Source organism: Brachycentrus maculatus, unplaced genomic scaffold (assembly GCF_059751285.1).
Source record: "Brachycentrus maculatus isolate JH-2025_06_01 unplaced genomic scaffold, ASM5975128v1 h1tg000047l, whole genome shotgun sequence".
NCBI classification, from domain to species: domain Eukaryota; kingdom Metazoa; phylum Arthropoda; class Insecta; order Trichoptera; family Brachycentridae; genus Brachycentrus; species Brachycentrus maculatus.
Genome location: NW_028280801.1, coordinates 82,593 through 103,519, shown reverse-complemented (window position 1 = coordinate 103,519; position 20,927 = coordinate 82,593). Strand labels below are relative to the sequence as shown.

The 20,927-nt window shown below is 31.5% G+C and overlaps 2 protein-coding genes across 5 annotated transcripts in view; one reads left to right on the top strand and one right to left on the bottom strand.

The window, feature by feature from the left end:
• LOC148312246 (alanine aminotransferase 2-like) overlaps positions 1–20,927 on the bottom strand; it is a 31,516-nt gene that overhangs the window by 9,632 nt on the left and 957 nt on the right. Inside the window, exon 1 of one of the 2 annotated variants that reach the window (XM_088277603.1) lies at positions 4,097–4,342. The exons of the other annotated variant lie outside the window; for it this stretch is intronic. Coding sequence (XP_088133729.1) covers positions 4,097–4,222 — 126 coding nt within the window. The 5' untranslated portion in view covers positions 4,223–4,342. Of the gene's footprint in view, positions 1–4,096; positions 4,343–20,927 lie in introns of those variants that run through there. 2 annotated transcript variants of the gene reach the window in all.
• Positions 7,403–18,366, top strand: LOC148312247 (alanine aminotransferase 1-like). 3 transcript variants are annotated; one of them, XM_088277602.1, is made up of 11 exons: positions 9,756–9,859; positions 11,078–11,248; positions 11,482–11,784; positions 12,883–12,980; positions 13,985–14,175; positions 14,992–15,194; positions 16,193–16,321; positions 17,148–17,354; positions 17,516–17,659; positions 17,795–17,909; positions 18,034–18,366. In XM_088277602.1, the coding sequence occupies exons 3-11, from the start codon at positions 11,752–11,754 to the stop codon at positions 18,180–18,182; spliced, it is 1,269 nt and encodes a 422-aa protein (XP_088133728.1). In that variant the 5' UTR covers positions 9,756–9,859; positions 11,078–11,248; positions 11,482–11,751; the 3' UTR covers positions 18,183–18,366. The 3 variants fall into 3 exon arrangements, with proteins under 3 accessions (XP_088133726.1, XP_088133728.1, XP_088133727.1); XM_088277600.1 differs by lacking the exons at positions 9,756–9,859; positions 11,078–11,248 and adding an exon at positions 7,403–7,765 and having other exon boundaries at positions 11,695–11,784; XM_088277601.1 differs by lacking the exons at positions 9,756–9,859; positions 11,078–11,248 and adding an exon at positions 10,404–10,430 and having other exon boundaries at positions 11,695–11,784.

Sequence of the window (20,927 nt, the reverse complement as noted above, 5' to 3'; positions counted from 1 at the left end):
ATATATACATATATTACATTTTCTGCGACAATTTTAATCGACAATTTTCAGTTCTGCATGTTTTTGGAATGCCCAGAAAATGTACTATATCCCAGCAAAAGCGGCATATTTTTACTTAATATTTACCCGCTACAGGACAGAAAGTGTTGTTTTTGCATTTCGAAGAAAAGGAATTGTTATTTTTTTTTTAAATATACTAAATATTTTTCAAATGGAGAAAAAACATTCAAGTTTTACCTAAAAAGATCTGTTGCATAGTAAAACGTTCAAAAAGTGGCTTGATATTTATTTTTAACGCATTTTATTATATTTTTAAACTTTAAAAACGATCTCCTGAAAAAGCAAGTTTTTTTTAAATATGACGTTGTTGGAAGGAGTAAGCGATATGTGAAATGTCTTATTTTTGACATTTCAACAAAGATGAAAAAGAATATGGAAGTCTGGGTATTAACATACTTTTACAACAGTTGATACATACTTTAATTAGTAATTTTAATTACATTTTGAGTACGTCCTTTTAGAGTATTTACTTGTTCAAGTATACACTCAAACTATTGTAAAGAAGAAGAAGTTATTGTAATAACTTCTTCTAACCCTTATCCGCACACAATGGTGCATAGAGCACTGTATCGTTTTGACGCAGTTTAATCTTGATCGTTACTTACATGAAGGCAAGATGAACACTCCTGCCATTCAGGGACCAGCCCAGGGTAATATTAAATAAATATTAGAGTGTAAAATCACTAATATTTACTTTCACCGCCCATCTGGGAATCGAACCCGAGAGCACCAGCATGGTAGCCTAACGCGCTAATCATTACACCACGGAGGCACAAAATAAAATAACTAGCTAAAGTGTGAGGCAATTTTTTTTCCAGGGGCTTAAATTTACACAGCTCTAAAATGATTTTAGCTTTCAGAAATTCTGAGCTCGTAATAATATCTCATGTTTTTTTTAGTTTTAGTTTAGGAAATGTTCGTTTTAGGGTGTTTATATGTTTTTTGCACATTCAGGTGATTCAAACACTGATAGCATGAATATTCGTGTAATGTAAGCGAGAATTGGGTAAACATAATTCAAGCTACATACCTTCTCACACATATTAAATAGCAAAGATAAGAAGGTAAGAAAAATTAAATCATCACGATAATTGTCAAAAGTAACTAAGTAGTTATATTATATTCTATATTGCGCGCCTAGTGATACAAAATGCATTAAAGTCATGGTTGGTTTGATGTGCATAATCTTTCTTCAAATATGTCTTAGATTTCACTAATATCATACAAGTATTATAAGTATACAAATATGTCATAGATTTCACTAATACTATACAAGTATTATTAGTATACAAATATGACTTAGATTTCACTAATATCATACAAGTATTATTAGTACAAAATATGTCTTAGATTTCACTAATATCATACAAGTAATATTAGTTTACAAATATGTCTTAGATTTCACTAATATTATACAAGTATTATAAGTATACAAATATGTCTTAGATTTCACTAATATTATACAAGTATTATAAGTATACAAATATGACTTAGATTTCACTAATATCATACAAGTATTATAAGTATACAAATATGTCTTAGATTTCACTAATATCATACAAGTATTATTAGTATGCAATATGTCTTAGATTTCACTAATACTATACAAGTATTATAAGTATACAAATATGACTTAGATTTCACTAATATCATACAAGTATTATTAGTATACAATATGTCTTAGATTTCACTAATATCATAAAAGTATTATTAGTATACAACATTTAGAGTGTGTCCAAATACTTGTTCACAAATCTGAATTAATTATTATTTACATTACGTGTGAGTTCACAACAGCCATCTATATTGAAATGAGGAAAGGTTTTATTAAGCAGAGACTCTTTTTATTTGTATGCGAGGTCCGAATCTTGGATTATATTCACATACTTAAGACCCGCCTGAAAACATGATTCAATTTTTTTTTATGTAGCTTATAATTTGAGAAGTTATTATAATGACATTTTTTTCATTTATAGTGACCGTGAACCGTGCTATCATTTTTTTAACATTTGAGATTAGTTATCAATTTATTTAGGCAGATAAATTAAAAAAAAAACATATGCATTTAGATATCGCTCACTCCTTCCAACAACGTCGTATATCAAAAATCGTCAATTTTCAGTTCTGCGTATTTTTAGAATGCCCTGAAAATGTACTTTATCCCAGAAAAAGCGGCATATTTTTAACTTAATATTTACCCGCTACAGGGCAGAAAGTGTTGTTTTTGCATTTTGAAGAAAAGGTATTGTTTATTTTTTTTTTAAATATACTAAATATTTTTCGAATGGAGAAAAAACATTCAGGTTTTACCTAAAAAGATCTGTTGGACAGTAAAAAGTTCAATAAGTGGCTTGATATTTATTTTTAATACATTTTATTAATACTTTAATACTTTAAAAACGATCTCCAGAAAAATCAATTTTTTGATATATGACGTTGTTGAAAGGAGTGAGTGATATGTAACTTTGTAGTTGCTGGTAAATGCCCGGATTTTATTTATCATTGTAAATTTATTTCTTTGTATGTATTTATTTTAATGTCATTGTGTATATTTCATTGCTTTTTATAGTTTCGACGAATGCGCGGCAAAACAATGTATGATAGTGTTCAAATGGTGATATATGGAAAGAAAACAACGCTGAGATAAGCACTCGATCGATAAAATTAAGAAAGGTGTGTCTCGATGGATTGGGCCTGTGAATCGAACGAAGAAAAGTAAAACATTTTATGAGACAAATCTAGTTGAAAATAGAATCAGAGGAGGACCGAGGAAAACTTGGCATAATCGAGTATTTCAAATACTTGGGCGTGGACAGGAGTTGGAATAATCAACGGGTATGTGTAATTAAATGCATGACTGTGGAAGAGGCGAATATTTTTGCAGAAACAGATTGGTTTGGCTTTCTTTTCCCTCTGCCTACCCCTGCGGGAAAGCGGGGTGGTGGTTAGTTGTTTTTTTTTTTATTATCATAATTACTTGTCCGGCCTCTTTAAAAATCTTCTTCTTCAAATCCTCATCCGCACCCGATGGTGCATAGGGTACTGCATCATATAAACGCAGTGTTATCTTGATAGTTAGCACATGAAGGAAAGGTGATCAGCCCTCCGCGTCAGGTACCAGTCCAGGGTAATATTGAATTAGTATTAGAATGGAAAAATCACTTTTTTTTATTTGACCCCCCCCCCTGGGAATCGAACCCGGGATCTCCAGTACGGCAGCCGAGCGTGCTGACACTAAACAATCACTAAATGACTAGTCCAGACCCTGTCTTCGTTTTTTTCAGTGAACCTTGTTAATTCCATAAATATAATCGTTGTTTTTAATGGGCCTAGTCTACCATAAAAAAATAAAATAAATAAATGAATACCGACCAATTTATTTAAAAGCTTTACAGCTTCAAAATATTTCAGACTCATTTTTCTCATTTCGTATTATTTCTTTAATATTTATTTTATTTATTTATTATTTTTCCTCTCATTTTCCTGGTTTATAATTCTCACAACTAGTTTTATACCATAGTGATCATTGTAATTTTATTTTTTCCAAAGCAATGATGGTTGTGATTTGTTTGTAATGTAACGCAATTGTAATGTTTTTGTTTTTTTTTTAAATATACATTATAGTAGCATCTGATTAGTCCAAAAATGCAAAAAAACGTACTTAAAAAAAAATGTCCCTTACTGTGTTTTGAGTTTGGAGAGCCGATATGCATCTTCCATGAAATGACGAGAAGTGAATTGATAACTAAAAATTATAAATAAATAGTTAAATACATGTACGAGTATTATTATGGGGCATATTTATTCCTACTCTTTTACTTTAATATTTATAAAATATCACCCTTAACTTTGGTACCTGAAGCCTGTTGCGCAAGACTGATCATCCTCCTTTCATATAATTAATGACCACTTCAATACTGTGTACCTTTAGGTTCTGATAAGGGTTAGGAAGAAGAAGAAGAAATAATACACGAAAAACTCACAGCATTTTCCCTCGAATAAAAGTTTTAAACTGATAAAAAATGGCAATACATACATTTGACTGAAGTTCTTTATCGATTATCTCCGCTCGTCTAGTCAACGGGCCTATAATAGCGTACTCCATAGTTTTGAGATTAGGATTAACATTATCCATGGCCATACAACGGTTTGGCGTAGCCATTATTGATTGATATTATATCCCTCCAAAAAGTAAAAAATAACACGAAAATTCAACCCGCTCGCGACTAAGTGAAAATTGCAAATAAAGTATCGCTGGCGAAAATAGATGATCTGAAATCATAGCGAATCGTAATACCTTCGTATTATATACCTACGGGTTGGTACGTTTTATGTTTGTGTATCATTTATCTTCAGTGTACTTACCATGTCGTAAACAACTACCTACCTTTAACTTGAATGTACCTAAGGTATTTACAAATTACAATATTAACGTAATAGCACCTGCCTACTTCTGCAATTCAATAAAATTGAAAATTCGTTATTCATTTAGGCATTAGGGAGTAATTTTAAAAGGTAATCAGGTTTGTGTTTTTCATACTAATCGAAATGAGATTCTTTATAAATATATATTTTAAGAAATCCCCTAGTGTAAATTATTGTAAATGGTACACAGCTGTCCAAACTCAAAACACAGTAAGGGACATTTTTTTGTAGTAGGTTTTTTTGCATTTTTGGACTAAGTAGATTCTACTAGTCCAAAAATGCAAAGAAAAACGTACTACAAAAAAAAGTCCCTTACTGTGTTTTAAGTTTGGACAGTCGTACACCTCTGTTTACCATATTTGACAGATTTATTCTTATGACTTATGAGTAGTGATTTAAGTTAAATAACGAGAGAACCACAAGATCTCATTCTAAGTATCAATGATTTCTGCAAGTAAAACTTTTATTTGGCATTTGAAAGTTTTGAAAATGTGCACGTTTGTTGAAACAAAACATCTATGAACACAAGTTTATGCAATTTACTTATTTTTGTTCCAATTCTCGTGTTTTTCAATTTAATTTTTTATAACATATATCGTAGTTGTACAGGAGAAAGTGAGCAACTAACAAAACGTAAAATGTTCAGGAGGGCCATTTCAGTCACTTTTGCTTGGCAAGAAAATAAATATCAATGCAGTTAGTAATTTTTAACAAGTCAATATATAATAAATCATAGTTAAAAATCACTTTGGGATTTTTTCAGGGCAATATTAAGCTAGTAAGATAATAAATAACAAATAGTCAATGATCACGTTTTTGTAAAAAAAAATGCACTAGGTCACATTCTCCTCTATGACCACGTTATGTCTGATAACAATCATATTTTACTAAGTGCTAAATTTTGTTGACTACCAATATTTTTTTAACTAGTAAAAATATCTTATATTTTAACTACACAGGTGATGGAAATAACCAGAAATGTATTTAAAAAAAAAAAATTGTTTTCAAAGAGGATTTTCTACTTTTCATGAATGAGTTATGCCGTTAGTATGAACTTCTTTTGCAGGCGCTAAATTCGATTCGATTTTATTTCCAGATTTTGTGATTCCACTTCTTGTTTTAAAATTTTCGTTTAAGGGTGTTAAAATGTTATTCCGCACTTTCTGGTACATTCTGCAAAAACACTGATAACATTTAATATTGTATAATTTGAAGATTAATTTAGAAAATATTAGGCAAACGTGACAAAAGACGTATGCACCTTTGCCCACAAAATAGCAAAGATAAGGAAGTGAAATAATTTATAACACCATCATGTTACTTTTAAACGAAAACAACATTTTATTTTTGGACACACTTGCCCCCCACCGACACGTCAAACGACATAAGTTTAACCTCTATAAAATGAGTGTCAGAAATAATAATAACAATATAAAATGAGTTGTTTGAATAAATGATCGAGCCTAAATGGTATTTAACAAATGAGAAAAAGTTCTTTTCATTTCAAGCTAATAATAACATAATGATCAGAAAGTATACTTTCAAAATACAATCGCACAGAAATTATTTTCTTATGAAATGAAGCTACTTATTTTTTAATTACGACACTCAAAATTTCCTTAAATTAGAATTTATTCCAAAAGTTTTATTTCTCTCAAATACAGGTAAGTATTAGTACATACAAATACACTTATTGCACATCAATTAAAAAATAAAGAACAAATGAACAGTCAGTAAATAGATAACAAAAAAGAAAAATAACGTAGAAAACCTGCGCTTTTAATTAAATCTAGCGTATTGTTATTTAGGATTACATCGTTGTCGATATTTTTTTCGTTCGAAAAGGCTAATTTTGTATATTTTGTTTTCTCAGCGCTTAACGCTAAATTATTAGTAAATTAACATCAGACCTGATTTTCACCCTGAGTACGATATATCCCTTGAGAAAAATATGTATTTTCGTATAACATAATCAATACATATTCCGTTCTAGCGAAGAAACCATTAGAATTCTGACCCTTGTTTGCACTGAATGGTGCATAGGGCACTGTGTCATCAGATTGAATCATTTTTAACTTAATCGTTAATTACAGCTCCTTATCGCTAATTCGTCTGAGTGCATCTCTATTTATAGATAAATAAAAAATAATTAGATCATAATTGATTTCGTATATATGCGTAAGATAGGTGTCGGGTTGTGGTCCCGTGGTTAGTGTCGCGGACTCTTAAATCAGAGTTTCTCGGTTCGAACCCACTCTACCACAATTTGATACCTATTTATAATAATGAGCCGCTTAGGCTCACAAAAATAAATTGAAATTGAAATATTTGTGTAAATAATACAAACACAAGATTTCTCTTTTGTATTTATTTTTAATATTATATATAGTAAATAATAACAATGTCAAGCTTCTTTGAGACGATATTCTGTAAAAATGGCCCTTTTCATCATAAATTAGACATTTTTTTTTATAACCCTTATCCGCACTGCATCAAATTGACGCAGTGTTATCTTGATCATTACTAACATGAAGGCAAGGTGATCACTCTTGCGCTTCAGGAACCAGTCCAGGGTAATATTAAATAAATATTACAGTGTTAAATCACTAATATTTATTTTTACCTCCCCCCTAGGAATCGAACCTGGGACCTCCAGCACGGTAGCTAAACACGCTGACCATTACACCATGGAGGCGGACAAATTATTATGAAGTCTAGTTTATTATTATAAAGTCTAGTTTATCAGGTAACCAGTCAAGGAAAATATTAAATTTTAAAAAATCATTTAAAAATTGTTTATTTGGTCCGCGCGACCCGGATATACAATAGACAAATTCATAAACATAAAATATTTCTTTTTATCCAGCAGCTGTTGAAATCTATGGATACTCGACAAACGCAATAAAAATAGCTTGGCACACTTTACGGCCAGCGTGCAACGAGGTAGGAACCAGTCTAGACTCTATTCTACTTGAATGATAACATGTATAATGCTATTTGGACTTAAAAGATAATAATTGATAATTGGCTTTTTATTCTCGCAATGATATCCCGAGCATTATACCGCCTTCGCGTTTCTGCGAGCCGGAGGTCTCGCTTGTCGAGTTCAGAAGCAGCCAACATGTTGAAGAGCGGCGGTGTCATCGTTGAAAATGCATCTGAAAAACGGAAGTGGTGTCTCACGTTTGAGAATATCAATAGTAATTTAAAGCTTGTGGAATACGCTGTCAGGGGGCCTCTCACGATCAGGGCGGGAGAAATCGAAAAGGAACTAACCAAGGTACGTGGTGTGAATAACATTCATTTGACCGAGCGCGGGATTTAGTTCAATTTGATAATAACGCGATAACAGGATGACTCGTGACCCCTCGACAAATATCTTCATCTCGAGAAACTTATGTTCATAAGCAAGATTTATTTATACATTTTAAACACTCTTTATTTACTGTTCTTTCTCTGTAACGTAGCGGTTACTACGTTTGACATTTTTAAATTAGCATTTCGAATTAAATTTAACTTAATAATTTAATGTTGTCCGCCTCCGTAGTGTAATGGTAAGCACGCTCGGCTACCGTTCTGGAGATCCCGGGTTCGATTCCCAAGGGGGGTAAAATAAATATAACTGATTTTTTCACTGTAATATTTATTCAATATTGTTACCCTGGATTGGTACCTGAAGCGGAGGACTGATCACCTTTCCTTCGTGTGTAAACGATCAAGATAACACTGCGTTTATATGACGCAGTGCCCTATGCATCATTGGGGTGCAGATAAAGGTTTTATATTAATAATAATTTAATAAATGATTTTGCTCCGATTAAGAGCTCTTTATATAAATTGGTAGTGTAAAGGCAAAGGAGTATATCTGTCATTTTTTTTATTTTTTAAGTTTGTTCCACAAAATGTCTAAAATAGTGTATTCCATAATCTGGCAAAAGAATAAAGCTGTAGTTGCAATACTTATTTAGTTTTCTTAGGATATGTACATATAAAAATACATAAAACAGATGAGTTATTTAAATTCAGAAGTTTTTTTTAATCTCCTGTAAAATTTGGTCTGAGACAGATATGCCCCTTTGCACTACCGAAATATTTAATCAACATCTTAACGTGGAATGTAAATATTGATATGGGAATATGTAAATTTTTACTTTAAAAATAAAAATTTACATATTCATAAACTGGCAGTATACAATGGAGTTCTGGTTCCAACCCTTATGTATGGAAGCGAAGCATGGAGTTGGCAAAAGAAGGATGAAAGCAGACTGAATGCAGTCGAAATGCGATCCCTCAGACGAATGTGTGGCAAAACGATGTTTGATAGATGTTCGAATGATGAAATAAGGAAAGAATGTAAGGCTGAGATAAGCATTATCGATAAAATTAAGAAAGGTGTGTTGAGATGGTTTGGACATGTGGAGCGTATGAGTGAAGAAAGAACGGTTAAACAAATTTATGAGGCGAATGTAGTTGGAAAAAGAAGCAGAGGACGACCGAGGAAAACTTGGCACAATCAGGTATGTCAAATACTTGAAAGCGGCCTGGTCAGGAGTCGTAATAATCGTCGGGTATGTATGAGGAGATGCATGAATGTAGAAGAGGCAAAGAATGTTTGCAAGGACAGGGTGGTGTGGCGTTCGATTCTCTCTGCCTATCCCTGCGGAGAAGCGGCGTGATGGTTAGTTAGTTTTTTTAATATTTCAATTTAGGTAGGTATTTACAGGACATCGAATCCCAGGGGGAAGGGGGTCGAATAAATATCAGTGATTTTTCACTCTTAATATTTATTTAATATTACCCTGGACTCGTACCTGAAGCAGAGGGCTGATTACCTTTCCTTCATGTATTAACGATATATGTTCAAGATAACACTGCGTTTAAATGATACAGTGCCCTTTTCACCATCGGGTGCGGATAAGGGTTGAATAATTAAGCACTACTACAGTCTTTTCACACTTATTTAACCTCTAGTTTTTTTTTTATTATTATTATTTATTTGGCAGTAAAAAAAACTAGAGGTAAAATAAATGTGCACAGACTGTAATGTTAATTTCAATTGCTCATCAATCAAATAAGTCGATTATTTTAAAATAGATTCGTCGTATTTTACATTAAATCACATTAAAGTACCTACCCAGTAACGAATAATCAATAAAATTATTCGTTACTAGGTAGTTAGGTAGGTACTTTATAGTTTTTGTTGGTGATGTGTTTTTTGTGTACATATTCACCCACGTAACAGTACATTTATTATTATCTTGAATTATCTTATCTTTTCACCTTGACTTTCGCCGAAAACATTGTACATATTAATTATTTTCCAAAAAAAAACTTTCCTGAAAGGCCACGTACAATCTAAAACGAGTTCGGGTTTGCAACCCGGGCATGTGTCGGGTTGTGGTCCCGTGATTAGTGTCGCGGACTATTGAGTCAGAGTTTCTCCGTTCGAATCCACTCTGCCACAATTCGATACCTATTAGCCAATACCCAAATTAACCAGCTGCCTGACATATCGCTCACTCCTTTCAAGAACGTCATAAATCAAAAAACTTGATTTTTCAGGAGAACGTTTTTAAAGTTTAAAAATATAATACAAAGTATTACAAATAAATATCAAGCCACTTATTGAACTTTTTATTGTGCAACTGATCTTTTTAGGTAAAACCTGAAGGTTTTTTCTCCATTTGAAAAATATTTAGTATATTTAAAAAAATAATCAAACAATACCTTTTCTTCAAAATGCAAAAACAACACTTTCTGCCCTGTAGTGGGTAAATATTAAGTTAAAAATATGCCTCTCTTGGTGGCATATAGTACATTTTCTGGGTATTCCGAAAACACGCAGAACTGAAAATTGACGATTTTTGATTTATGATGTTCTTGAAAGGAGTGAGCGATATATAAAATAAAACCCATTCGGGGATCCAAAATAAATGATCTTAGAGGTACTTTATGGAAAGAAATAAATGTAGTGATTAGTCATATTTTCTTATTTTGTTTTTACCTTATGTTTTTTATATTTTCTCATTTGTTTTATTTTCTAATTTTTTATATTTTCTCATTTGTTTATTTTGAATATGCTTCTTACCTTATGTTTTCTCATTTATTTCATTTAAATATGCTTCTTGCGCCTATTTATTATACCTGTTTATTGTTTTTATATTTTGCCATGTATTAGTATTAGTTTTGGTTATTTAAAAATCTTTTTTGTTACTTTATTATTTGTGTTCCAGTCTTGTTAATCTTAATCCCATGTCCCAACATGAGAAATAGAAATTACTCATCGGGAATATTATATGTATATATGATTTATGTATTTAATATGTTTTTAAATAAATAAATTTCTAATAATGAGCCGCTTAGGTTCACAGAAATACTATGAAATTGAAGTATTTTTGTAAATAAAAAAAACACAAATGTTTCTCTTTTTATAATTAAAACCGCGAGTGCCATAGCGATAGCTGCTATTGTTTTAATACTAAACATGTTAGTGCGCCGTGGGCTGAAAAAGATTGGGAACCCCTGGACTAAATCACAATTATTAACATTATTTTGAGTGTGTTAATTTTTTTGCTAACAAATCTGGGTTTAGCAATTTAGGATATGTATATATATCTCAGCATAGATGAAGAAGAATTTAAAAGTTTACGTATTTACAGGGCTGTTACCACCTGTCATAGGCTGGTTTAAGTGATCACTTTGTACATGCGAAACATTCACTGTTCTACCCATCATTGAGAACCACACTGCTCAAATTTCGGAAGTAGTATTTATCCGTCAATTAACACCATCTTCCACAAGCTAGTTCTCAAAACCATCTACATATTGAAATAAACATACATAGTTGTAATTGTATACCATACATATAGTAATTTCTTGAATGTTTTTTTTGCAGATATGTGGCATATTTTATAAAACTTTATAAAATAAAACCAGAACTTTGTATTTTTGGTACTTTTCTCCAACCGGTTTCGACAAGGACGTTGTCATATTTAGGGATGTACATGTACATATCTATCTCTGAAGATGACAAGGTTCTTATCGAAACCAGTTGGAGAGAAATATTAAAGATACAAGTGGTTAAAAATGATATGCTAGTTTTATTTTATAAAATACAAAATATGTTAGGAGGCAATAGTTCCTTTTGTTTTCTATGTATATAGTTTTTTTAATGCTTATTTTTCATGTAATGTATGATTTTCATTGCAGGGAATTGAAAAACCATTCGAAGAAGTTGTCAAAACCCATATCGGGGATGGTCAAGCAATGGGACAGATACCCATAACTTTTATAAGACAGGTATTATTATTATTGCTGCTATAAACTTATGAAGAAATTTACACTATCTATATATATATATATATATATATATATATATATATATATATATATATATATATATATATATATATATATATATATATATATATATATATACACATATATATATATATATATATATATATATATACATATACATATATATATATATATATATATATATATATATATATATATATATATATATATATATATATATATATATATATATATAACTTTAATATTTAGTATTAGCACCCTTTGCTTTAATTACAACTTCCAAACGTCGGGGCATGCTATCTATGCAGATTTTTGTATTGTGCCGGAGATTAGGGTTACCATGCCATACTCCGAAAAGAGTTTCTATTAGTTACCGCTTGGTGGTGATGACTTTTTTAGCAATCTCCCGTTTCGTTAGCTCCCAAAGGTTTTTAATGGGGCTCATAACCAGCGAATTACCCGGGCAAGGCAAAATACGGACTTTTTTTCAGCCAATAATGCGGTAACACTCCTGGCTACTGAGTCATGCATAAACACATACTCTTCGTCACCAGGAAACCATTATGAGCATTGGCTGGAGCCGACTTTTCAGTACTCGCTGGTACTGGTCTTGCCTCATGGTCCCTTCCATGATATAGAGGCATCCCATACCCTTGGATGAGATCATGGACCACAACATTATGTGTGTTGCGGTATAACAGGGTGTTTTTAGCCCTCTCCACAAGGCAGTCCTGGTGGAATTTTGCTCCTGGGCAACGTCAGACGAATGAAGTTTTGCCCACCGAAATTTTAAATGTTGACTCGTCTAAGAAGCAGACCTATAAAGTATTACCATGATTGCCAAAATATATTTTATTATCCGAATATAACTCATAAATACTGGATTCCAGTCCGAAACAGTCATATTCCGGAGTTCTCTGGCCCATAAGAATAGTTTTTTTCTTCATGAACTCAGTCAGTTTTTTGGTTGGGCATGTAACATACCTGGTTTGTGTTTGAAAATACGAATCAGGTTGTAGCTGACTGGGGTCAGCAACATAAATACTCTTTTAAAATGATAAATCGTCTTAATTTTAGGTTCTTGCATTAGCCGTTTTTCCAGAACTCCTCAACCACGAGTCTCTGTTCCCTGAAGATGTGAAGAAAAGAGCTCAATTGAGTCTTAGTTATTGCAGGTCATTATACATACCTAATTATTAAATACTTACTTAATTATTGCTGGAAAAAACACTTTTACAGTTTATTTGCACTTTTGTTGGATTCCTTTCATATGTTAGTTGTAATTCATAGATGTGGATTTAAGGCTGACAGTGGTATCCTCTGTTGAGAATTTAGATGCCTGTAGTATATATTGACGATTTATTTAATCAGACAGTGGATTTTCATCAATAGGGCGAATAATCCAGTGTCTGATTAAATAATTCAAATTAAATTATTGGCCTGGGTATTGTATATTTTTTTCCCCACTATTTCTTTGCAAAGAGATCCTCTGTGCTGGAATCATAGTAAAAAGATAACACCTTAAGGAATTTTTGTAGGAAACTAAACTTTACTTCAGGACTATTATTTACATAGACTACCATTTTGAAACTGGCTGTTGATCAATACTGAGTCAAAAAGTTATGATAATACAATGAAACCTCTCTATAGCGGTCTCCTTTTTGGAATGTAAATATAGCTGTTATATGGACGTAACCAGTCTTGAGAAAGTTATGAAACAGAAAAACCCTATGACTGCTTGTCAGCCAAAATCTCAGTAACTGTTTCTCAAAGAATATATCTACCTCCACGATTCAACACAAAGTAGTTTGTTAAGCCATATCCATGTGGGATTATCCTCAGTTGGTGCTATTCCCATTTTAAAACTTTTATATCTACCCAAGAATAATAACTTGTAAATATAACTTTTGATGACTGTTGCTGTTTTATGGAGGGGCTTCATTTTAAATGTTTAAATGTGTATATTTTCTTATATAATAATTCTGGAAACTAAAAATCAACCGTAATAGCGAGGTGACCGCTGTTTAGAGGTAATCATTAATAGAGGTTTTACTGTAATAATGAATATTTGTTTTTACTTAACAGAAGTAAAGGTAAAATTATACACACTAAATGGTTATTTTTCTCTATTGTGTAAACTTTTATACATGAATATGTTGTATTTCCTTTTTTACTACAGAGGAGGCTCAGTAGGCGCATACACTGAAATCCCTGGAATAGAGGTTGTTAGACGCCATGTTGCTGATTACATTTCTAGAAGAGATGGCGTTACAAGTAACTGGGAAAATGTTATCTTATTTGCTGGTGCATCAACCGCTATCAAATCTGTTATGAGACTTTTAATAAGTGAGGAAAACGGGAAGAAGCCAGGTGATTGATTGTTGATTCTTAAATATTTAATTGAATCTTTCTTCTACTACTTCTTTATGTCTACTTATCCTTATTTATCCACCCCAGCTTGACTTAGATTTATAAACCTTCCACTTTCAATGTCAGAGTTCATTTAATTAAATGTTGTTAAGATTTATATTGATACTCATATTCAACTGAGGTGAAAATGATATTAATGTAAGAATATGGGAATCTAGACATTTATGAAACTTACGACCAGGCATTGGCTGTTTTAAGTAACTTAGGTAGTCATTATCATTTAATTATTAGCAAGACTTCATTTCATCTAATAATTATAAAATAATATACTCGTAGCATCATGCCTTCTTGATATAGTAAAAGGGATCAAATGCATCTCTCGAAAAATAGTGATTTGTCACAGTTAATACCAACTGAATTGAATATATCAATTTGAACTATTGCAAGTCATAAGTATTTAAATAAGGGAAAGTTTAGACTCTTTTTGCAATTTTATTTGTAATACAGATAATAAGAAGCCTGTGTTTTGAATTATTATTAAACATTTGGCTGCATTAGTTTTTTACGGTATTTTTTTAATAATCTTCCTCAAATTTGTATGCATTTATTGCAGAGATAATTTCAATATGCTTGTAATAATGGTACCCCATGCACTAACGCATTAACACAACATAAACTTGTACCAAATATTATTGCTTTAAATATTAGGTAACTGAATTTTGAAAAATAAATAATAATTAAAAAAAAAAAAAAATTAAATAATGTTTTAATTCCTTTTTAAGTTTAATATTCATTTGTTTTCATTTTTATTTACAGGAGTTTTGGTTCCAATTCCACAGTATCCATTGTATTCTGCAACACTTTCTGAATATGGTATGGAGCAAATAGATTATTATCTAGATGAATCAAGGAATTGGAGTTTGGATATATCAGAACTAGAGAGAGCTATCAATGAAGCCAAAAAGACTTGTAATCCTAGAGCGCTTGTAATAATAAACCCAGGAAATCCAACTGGACAGGTTTGTTTACCACAAAAATCATTGTTTATAAAAAAAAATATGATCCCTCATTTCAAATAAAGGTATTTGTCCATCTTCATATATAGCAGGGTATTGGATTTAGCTAAGTTATATAAGGTTTGATCTTCAAAGATGTCAACATTCATGTGTTTTTTATCATTATATTTCAATATTTAACAATGACTGTAGTGTAAGACTAAACACCTTTCCTTCATGTGATTCCAAAAGCACCTTTTCATCTTCAGGGATCCGGTTGAAGAAAAGTACTAAAAATAAATGAGTTAAAAACAAAGATAAAATGTGTTAAAAAAATGTGTGTAAAAGGCATTCTATAAAATGTGCCACAAAGTATCTGCAAAAAACATTCAAGGAGAAAGTGCTAGTGTAGTACGCATGACAATATATCTTTTCTTGAATTAAAACACTCAAATGAGCAGTTGGCCTCCATAGTGTAATGGTAAGCTTGCTTAGCTACCGTGGTGGCCGCTCAGGGTTCAATTCTAGGGGAGGGGTCAAAATATGTAAATATTTGTGATTTTTTTCATTAATATTACTATGGTCTTTAATATTATTAAAAAAAGAACCACAAATGTATTAAGTGTTGCCTGGTTATCATTGTTAACATTGATTGTAGATCCGATTTATTTTATTTCTACTCACTGCACAACTGAATCAATAATATACATGTTCAAATATGGAAACTTCTTCATAGCATAAATCATGCTCTATTCTAATTTGTTTATGGTTTCTATTTGCTATTCCTATTGGCCAATATTTTTTCCCGCTAAGCGGAATGTCATTTAAAATTACTAACAATCTTACATGTTATTTTTAAAAGTAAATATATCTAAAAAAATATATTAAAGTATTCAATGCAGTAATATTTGTCATATATGTATTGTCAAGTAATAATTTTTTAATCCAGAAAACCATTTTTTTGCATGTTATTAAAAAATTGGAAAACAATATTTTGATATAGTGATGTGTACATATTTCAGGTCCTTCAAAGAGACAATATGGAAGATATTATTAAATTTGCTTATAAGGAAAACCTTTTCATATTAGCAGATGAAGTGTATCAAGACAATGTTTATTCAGAAGGTTTAAAACACTTTTCATTTAAAAAGGTATGTTTTATTGTGTTTTCTAGCTACATTTTTATTTTTTAAACAATTCATGTATTCATTTGAAAATACCGTTAGAGAAAAAATACTCTTGTCCGTCGAGATCCCGTCTAAATAAATTTAATTGATTTTTAACCATTACATTTATTTATCACCACCCTGGACTGGTACCCGAAAAGAACTGATCAACTTACTTAATTACACTGGCCAACAATTTACAACTTTTATTTTGTAACTGGCATGAAAATATCTGATCTTTATGCACTTTGCATAGCTGAATTCAAAAACAAAAATCATAAAAATGTAGCATGTCAGATTTTTTAGTTTAATTCTAATATTTACTAAAATTTATCTTATTATTTATGTATAAATATACCACCTATGTAAACACATAATGCTATAGTATTCAATATTAATAAGTTTATATATTTCTATTGTTACTCCATAATTATCAATACTTTTTTTGAAATCCTTAGACCTTAGACTAAATCATGTCTAGATACCAACCACTATTATGGTTTCAACCTATGGGTTCCATATAAACAATAATATGACTGTAATATCAAAACTTGACGTGATACAAGCTTGTCACCATATAGACTTTGAATAAGAACGATTAACTTAGTCCAAATCAGTCATCAAAATTCCAGATACAAAATCATTGTTGACCAGTGATTTATTGTTTTTTTTTTAAGATATTGTAAAGAAAAAGTATTTTTTCCTATTATAAAACAGATATGGCTAGAATTTCTTAAACAAACTCTTGCAAAAACTTCAGGATCTGAATTTGATTAAAACTTAATGCAATAAAATAATTATATATTCTCAGGTGATGACTGAGATGGGGCCTCCTTATTCACATCATGAGCTGGCGAGCTTCATGTCTTGCTCTAAAGGGTACATAGGGGAGTGCGGTCTGCGTGGGGGCTATGCAGAACTTGTGAATATTTGTCCTAAAGTGAAAGCCGTTTTCCTTACAGCGATTTTGACAAATTTGTGTCCCTCTACACTTGCCCAAATTGTGATAGATTGTATTGTAAGTACATTCCTACCAATATTATTTTTACACTTCTCTTCCATCTCAATATAACACCATAATAGAAGACCACATTTTCATAATTAATTTTTTTGTTCTTTTCTTTATTTATATAGAATTTTACAATATAGAATTTTATCATACTCCTAATATTTTTTTAGGCAAATCCACCAGAACAAGGTGATCCTTCATATGAACTTTATGCGAAAGAAAAATCTGAAATTCTTGATTCCTTAGGACAACGAGCGAAATTGATTGCCGATACATTTAACTCATTTGAAGGTTTCAAATGTAATCCTGTTCAAGTCAGTATAGTATAAACACATTATTTACATCTTAAAAATCTTTTTTATTTAATTTATTCTTGTGCATGGATGAATGAACACTAAGTAGTTATTATAAAGTGAAAGTGTGTTAAATTAAAACCATTTTATTTCTAGGGTGCTATGTATGCTTTCCCTCAAATAATGCTGCCCCCAAAGGCAATAGAAGCTGCTAAGGTGAAAGGAATGCCAGCGGATACGTTTTATGCTTTTGAGTTGTTAGAACATACTGGTTAGTATTATATTGGTAGTTCAACTTGTTTCATCAAAATACCTTGCATACATACATATGAATTAAGTGACAAATTTAAATTGAATTGCAAACCCGATTGTGTGAATTATTTTATCTCTTTCAGGAATTTGTGTAATCCCTGGAAGCGGATTTGGTCAGAAAGCAGGAACATATCACTTTCGCACAACCATTTTACCCAAAACTGATGATCTGAAGGCAATGCTACAGAAATTCTCTTCATTCCATTCCAAATTCGTTGAAAAATACAAATAATAATAATAAAGAAAATATTTTGTATACAACTGCCACAAAATGTTTTTATACAGTGAAACCTCTATCTATCGCTTTTAAGATACTTTATTAAATCAAATACATTATAGTAAACGAGAAGAGCAACATACAGGTACAGAATAAGAAGGAAAAAAAAATACCCAGATAAATAAACTTTTTAAAAACGCATTGAGATTTCACTTCATATTATTTTGATTTAATACCTTTCCCTATCAAAAATAGAAACAATGTTAATAGCGAACTTTTGTTGATTAAATAATAATGCTTGCTGAAAATTAAAATATATAAATAGCTAACAAACAAAATAATACATACATGTAATAATATATTACTTGTTTTATATTTAATTTTGAATCTGATTTGTAGCATAGGATTTTTATGAAGTAAAAAGAAATCAAACAATAATAATCATTGTTTTATCAAACAATACAATATCAGATAACAATATTCATAAGACTATTTTACACCACCCTATCTTCGGGTCATTTTCAGGCATATTTTTTATAAATAAACAAAACAATCACAACATTTGTTGTCACAAATATTGTCAGGTATGAAACCTGACAAAAATTTGTCAGTATATCCGGTACGCATTAAATATTTTTGGAACAGATATCTTTTCTCGTAGGTCATACGGGTAAGCGCAGAATGGTGAAGAAAAACCTGGCGTATCACATACGTTCGTATGTGTAGGGCGGTTAAGTACAAATGTAGTTAAATTTCAAATGTACTTATTTCATTTTTAAAAGCAAATCGATAATAAAAAAAAAGTTTTTTCCTAAACTAAACTAACTAACCATCACGCCCCTTCCCCGCAGGGGTAGGCAGAGAGAATCGAACGCCACACCACTCTGTCTTTGCAAACATTCTTTGCCTCTTCTACATTCATGCATCTCCTTATACATACCCGACGATTATTACGACTCCTGACCCGGCCGCTTTCAAGTATTTGACATAGCTGATTGTGCCAAGTTTTCCTCGGTCGTCCTCTGCTTCTTTTTCCGACTACATTCGCCCCATAAATTTGTTTAACCGTTCTTTCTTCACTCATACGTTTTTTCCACTGATGCGAATCGGTAACACTACCGATAATAAGCAATCAATATATCGCTCACTCCTTTCAAGAACGTCATAAATCAAAAATTGTCAATTTTCAGTTGTACATGTTTTCGGAATGCCCAGAAAATGTACTAAATCCCAGCAAAAGAGGCATATTTTTAACTTAATATTTACCCGCTACAGGGCAGAAAAAGTTGTTTTTGCATTTTGAAGAAAAGGTATTGTTTAATTATTTTTTTAAATGTACTAAATATTTTTCAAATGGAGAAAAAACCTTCAGGTTTTACCTAAAAAGATCTGTTGCATAGTAAAAAGTTCAATAAGTGGCTTGATATTTATTTTTAATATTTTGTGTTATATTTTGAAACATTAAAAACGTTTTCCTGAAAAATCAAGTTTTTTGATTTATGACGTTCTTGAAAGGAGTGAGCAATATATCAGTGGTATTGGCAATTTTACTAACCTCGATTAATTTTTGAACACAAAAACAAATAAAAAAAACTAAATAAATAGCTGCAAAAATTAGAGCCTACCCCCTCCCCCTAAGGATTATTATTATCTATCTTGAAAAAATCAGGAATTGTTGTTTCTTTATGTATGCTGTCGACGCTGTTCTTTTTGCCGATAGTAGAGAAGACCTGCTGACATTGGTGACAAAAGTAAAATGTGTGCAAGGAAAGTGATTTATTGATGAATGTTAGCAAATCCAAGATAATGGTTTTTGAAAGAGATGAATGTTGATCTAAGTGTGTAATATTGGTAAATGGGGAGATTTTGGAACAGGTACATGCTTTCGTATATTTGGGTAGTATGTTTTCTAGGGATGGAAAGATTGATGAAGACATAGAAAGGAGAGCGAATGCTGGGAATAGAGTGAATGGTGCACTAAAATCAGTTTTAGCAAATAAAAATCTATCAGCGAAAGGTAAACTAGGAGTACATAACGGAATCCTGGTTCCAACCCTTATGTATGGAAGCGAGGTAAAGCAGACCAAATGCAGTCGAAATGCGATCCCTCAGACAAATGTGCGGCAACATGATGTTTGATAGATGTTCGAATGGTGAAATAAGGAAAGAATGCAAGGCTGAGATAAGCATTATCGATAAAATTAAGAAAGGTGTGTTGAGATGGTTTGGACATGTGGAATGTATGAGTAAGGAAAGAACGATTAAACAAATTTATGAGGCGAATGTAGTTGGAAAATGAAGCAGAGGAAGACCAAGGAAAACTTGGCACAATCAGGTAAGTCAAATACTTGAATCAGGAGTCGAAAAAATCGTTGGGTATTTATGAGGAGATGCATGAATGTGGAATAGGCAAAGAATGATTGCAAAGACAGAGTGGTGTGGCGTTCTATTCTTTCTGCCCACCCTTACGGAGAAGCGGCGTGATGGTTAGTAAGTTAGGATTTTTCATTAGGTAGGTACCGGAAATATACCAGCGGTAATCGCTTTTCATTATTACCCGGCAAATTTAAGTTTAAAAAAAACACGAAAAAATGTAATTACATTAAATAAAAAAATATGCGATAGCAAAGCAATCGTTATTCTCACGAGATATGAAATAAACAGTTCAAAAAATATGAGCGTATAGTGTAGATACATAAATTCTACTTAACGAGGTGCGAAGAACGGAAAATATGATTGAAGTAGTTTCATGAATACCTA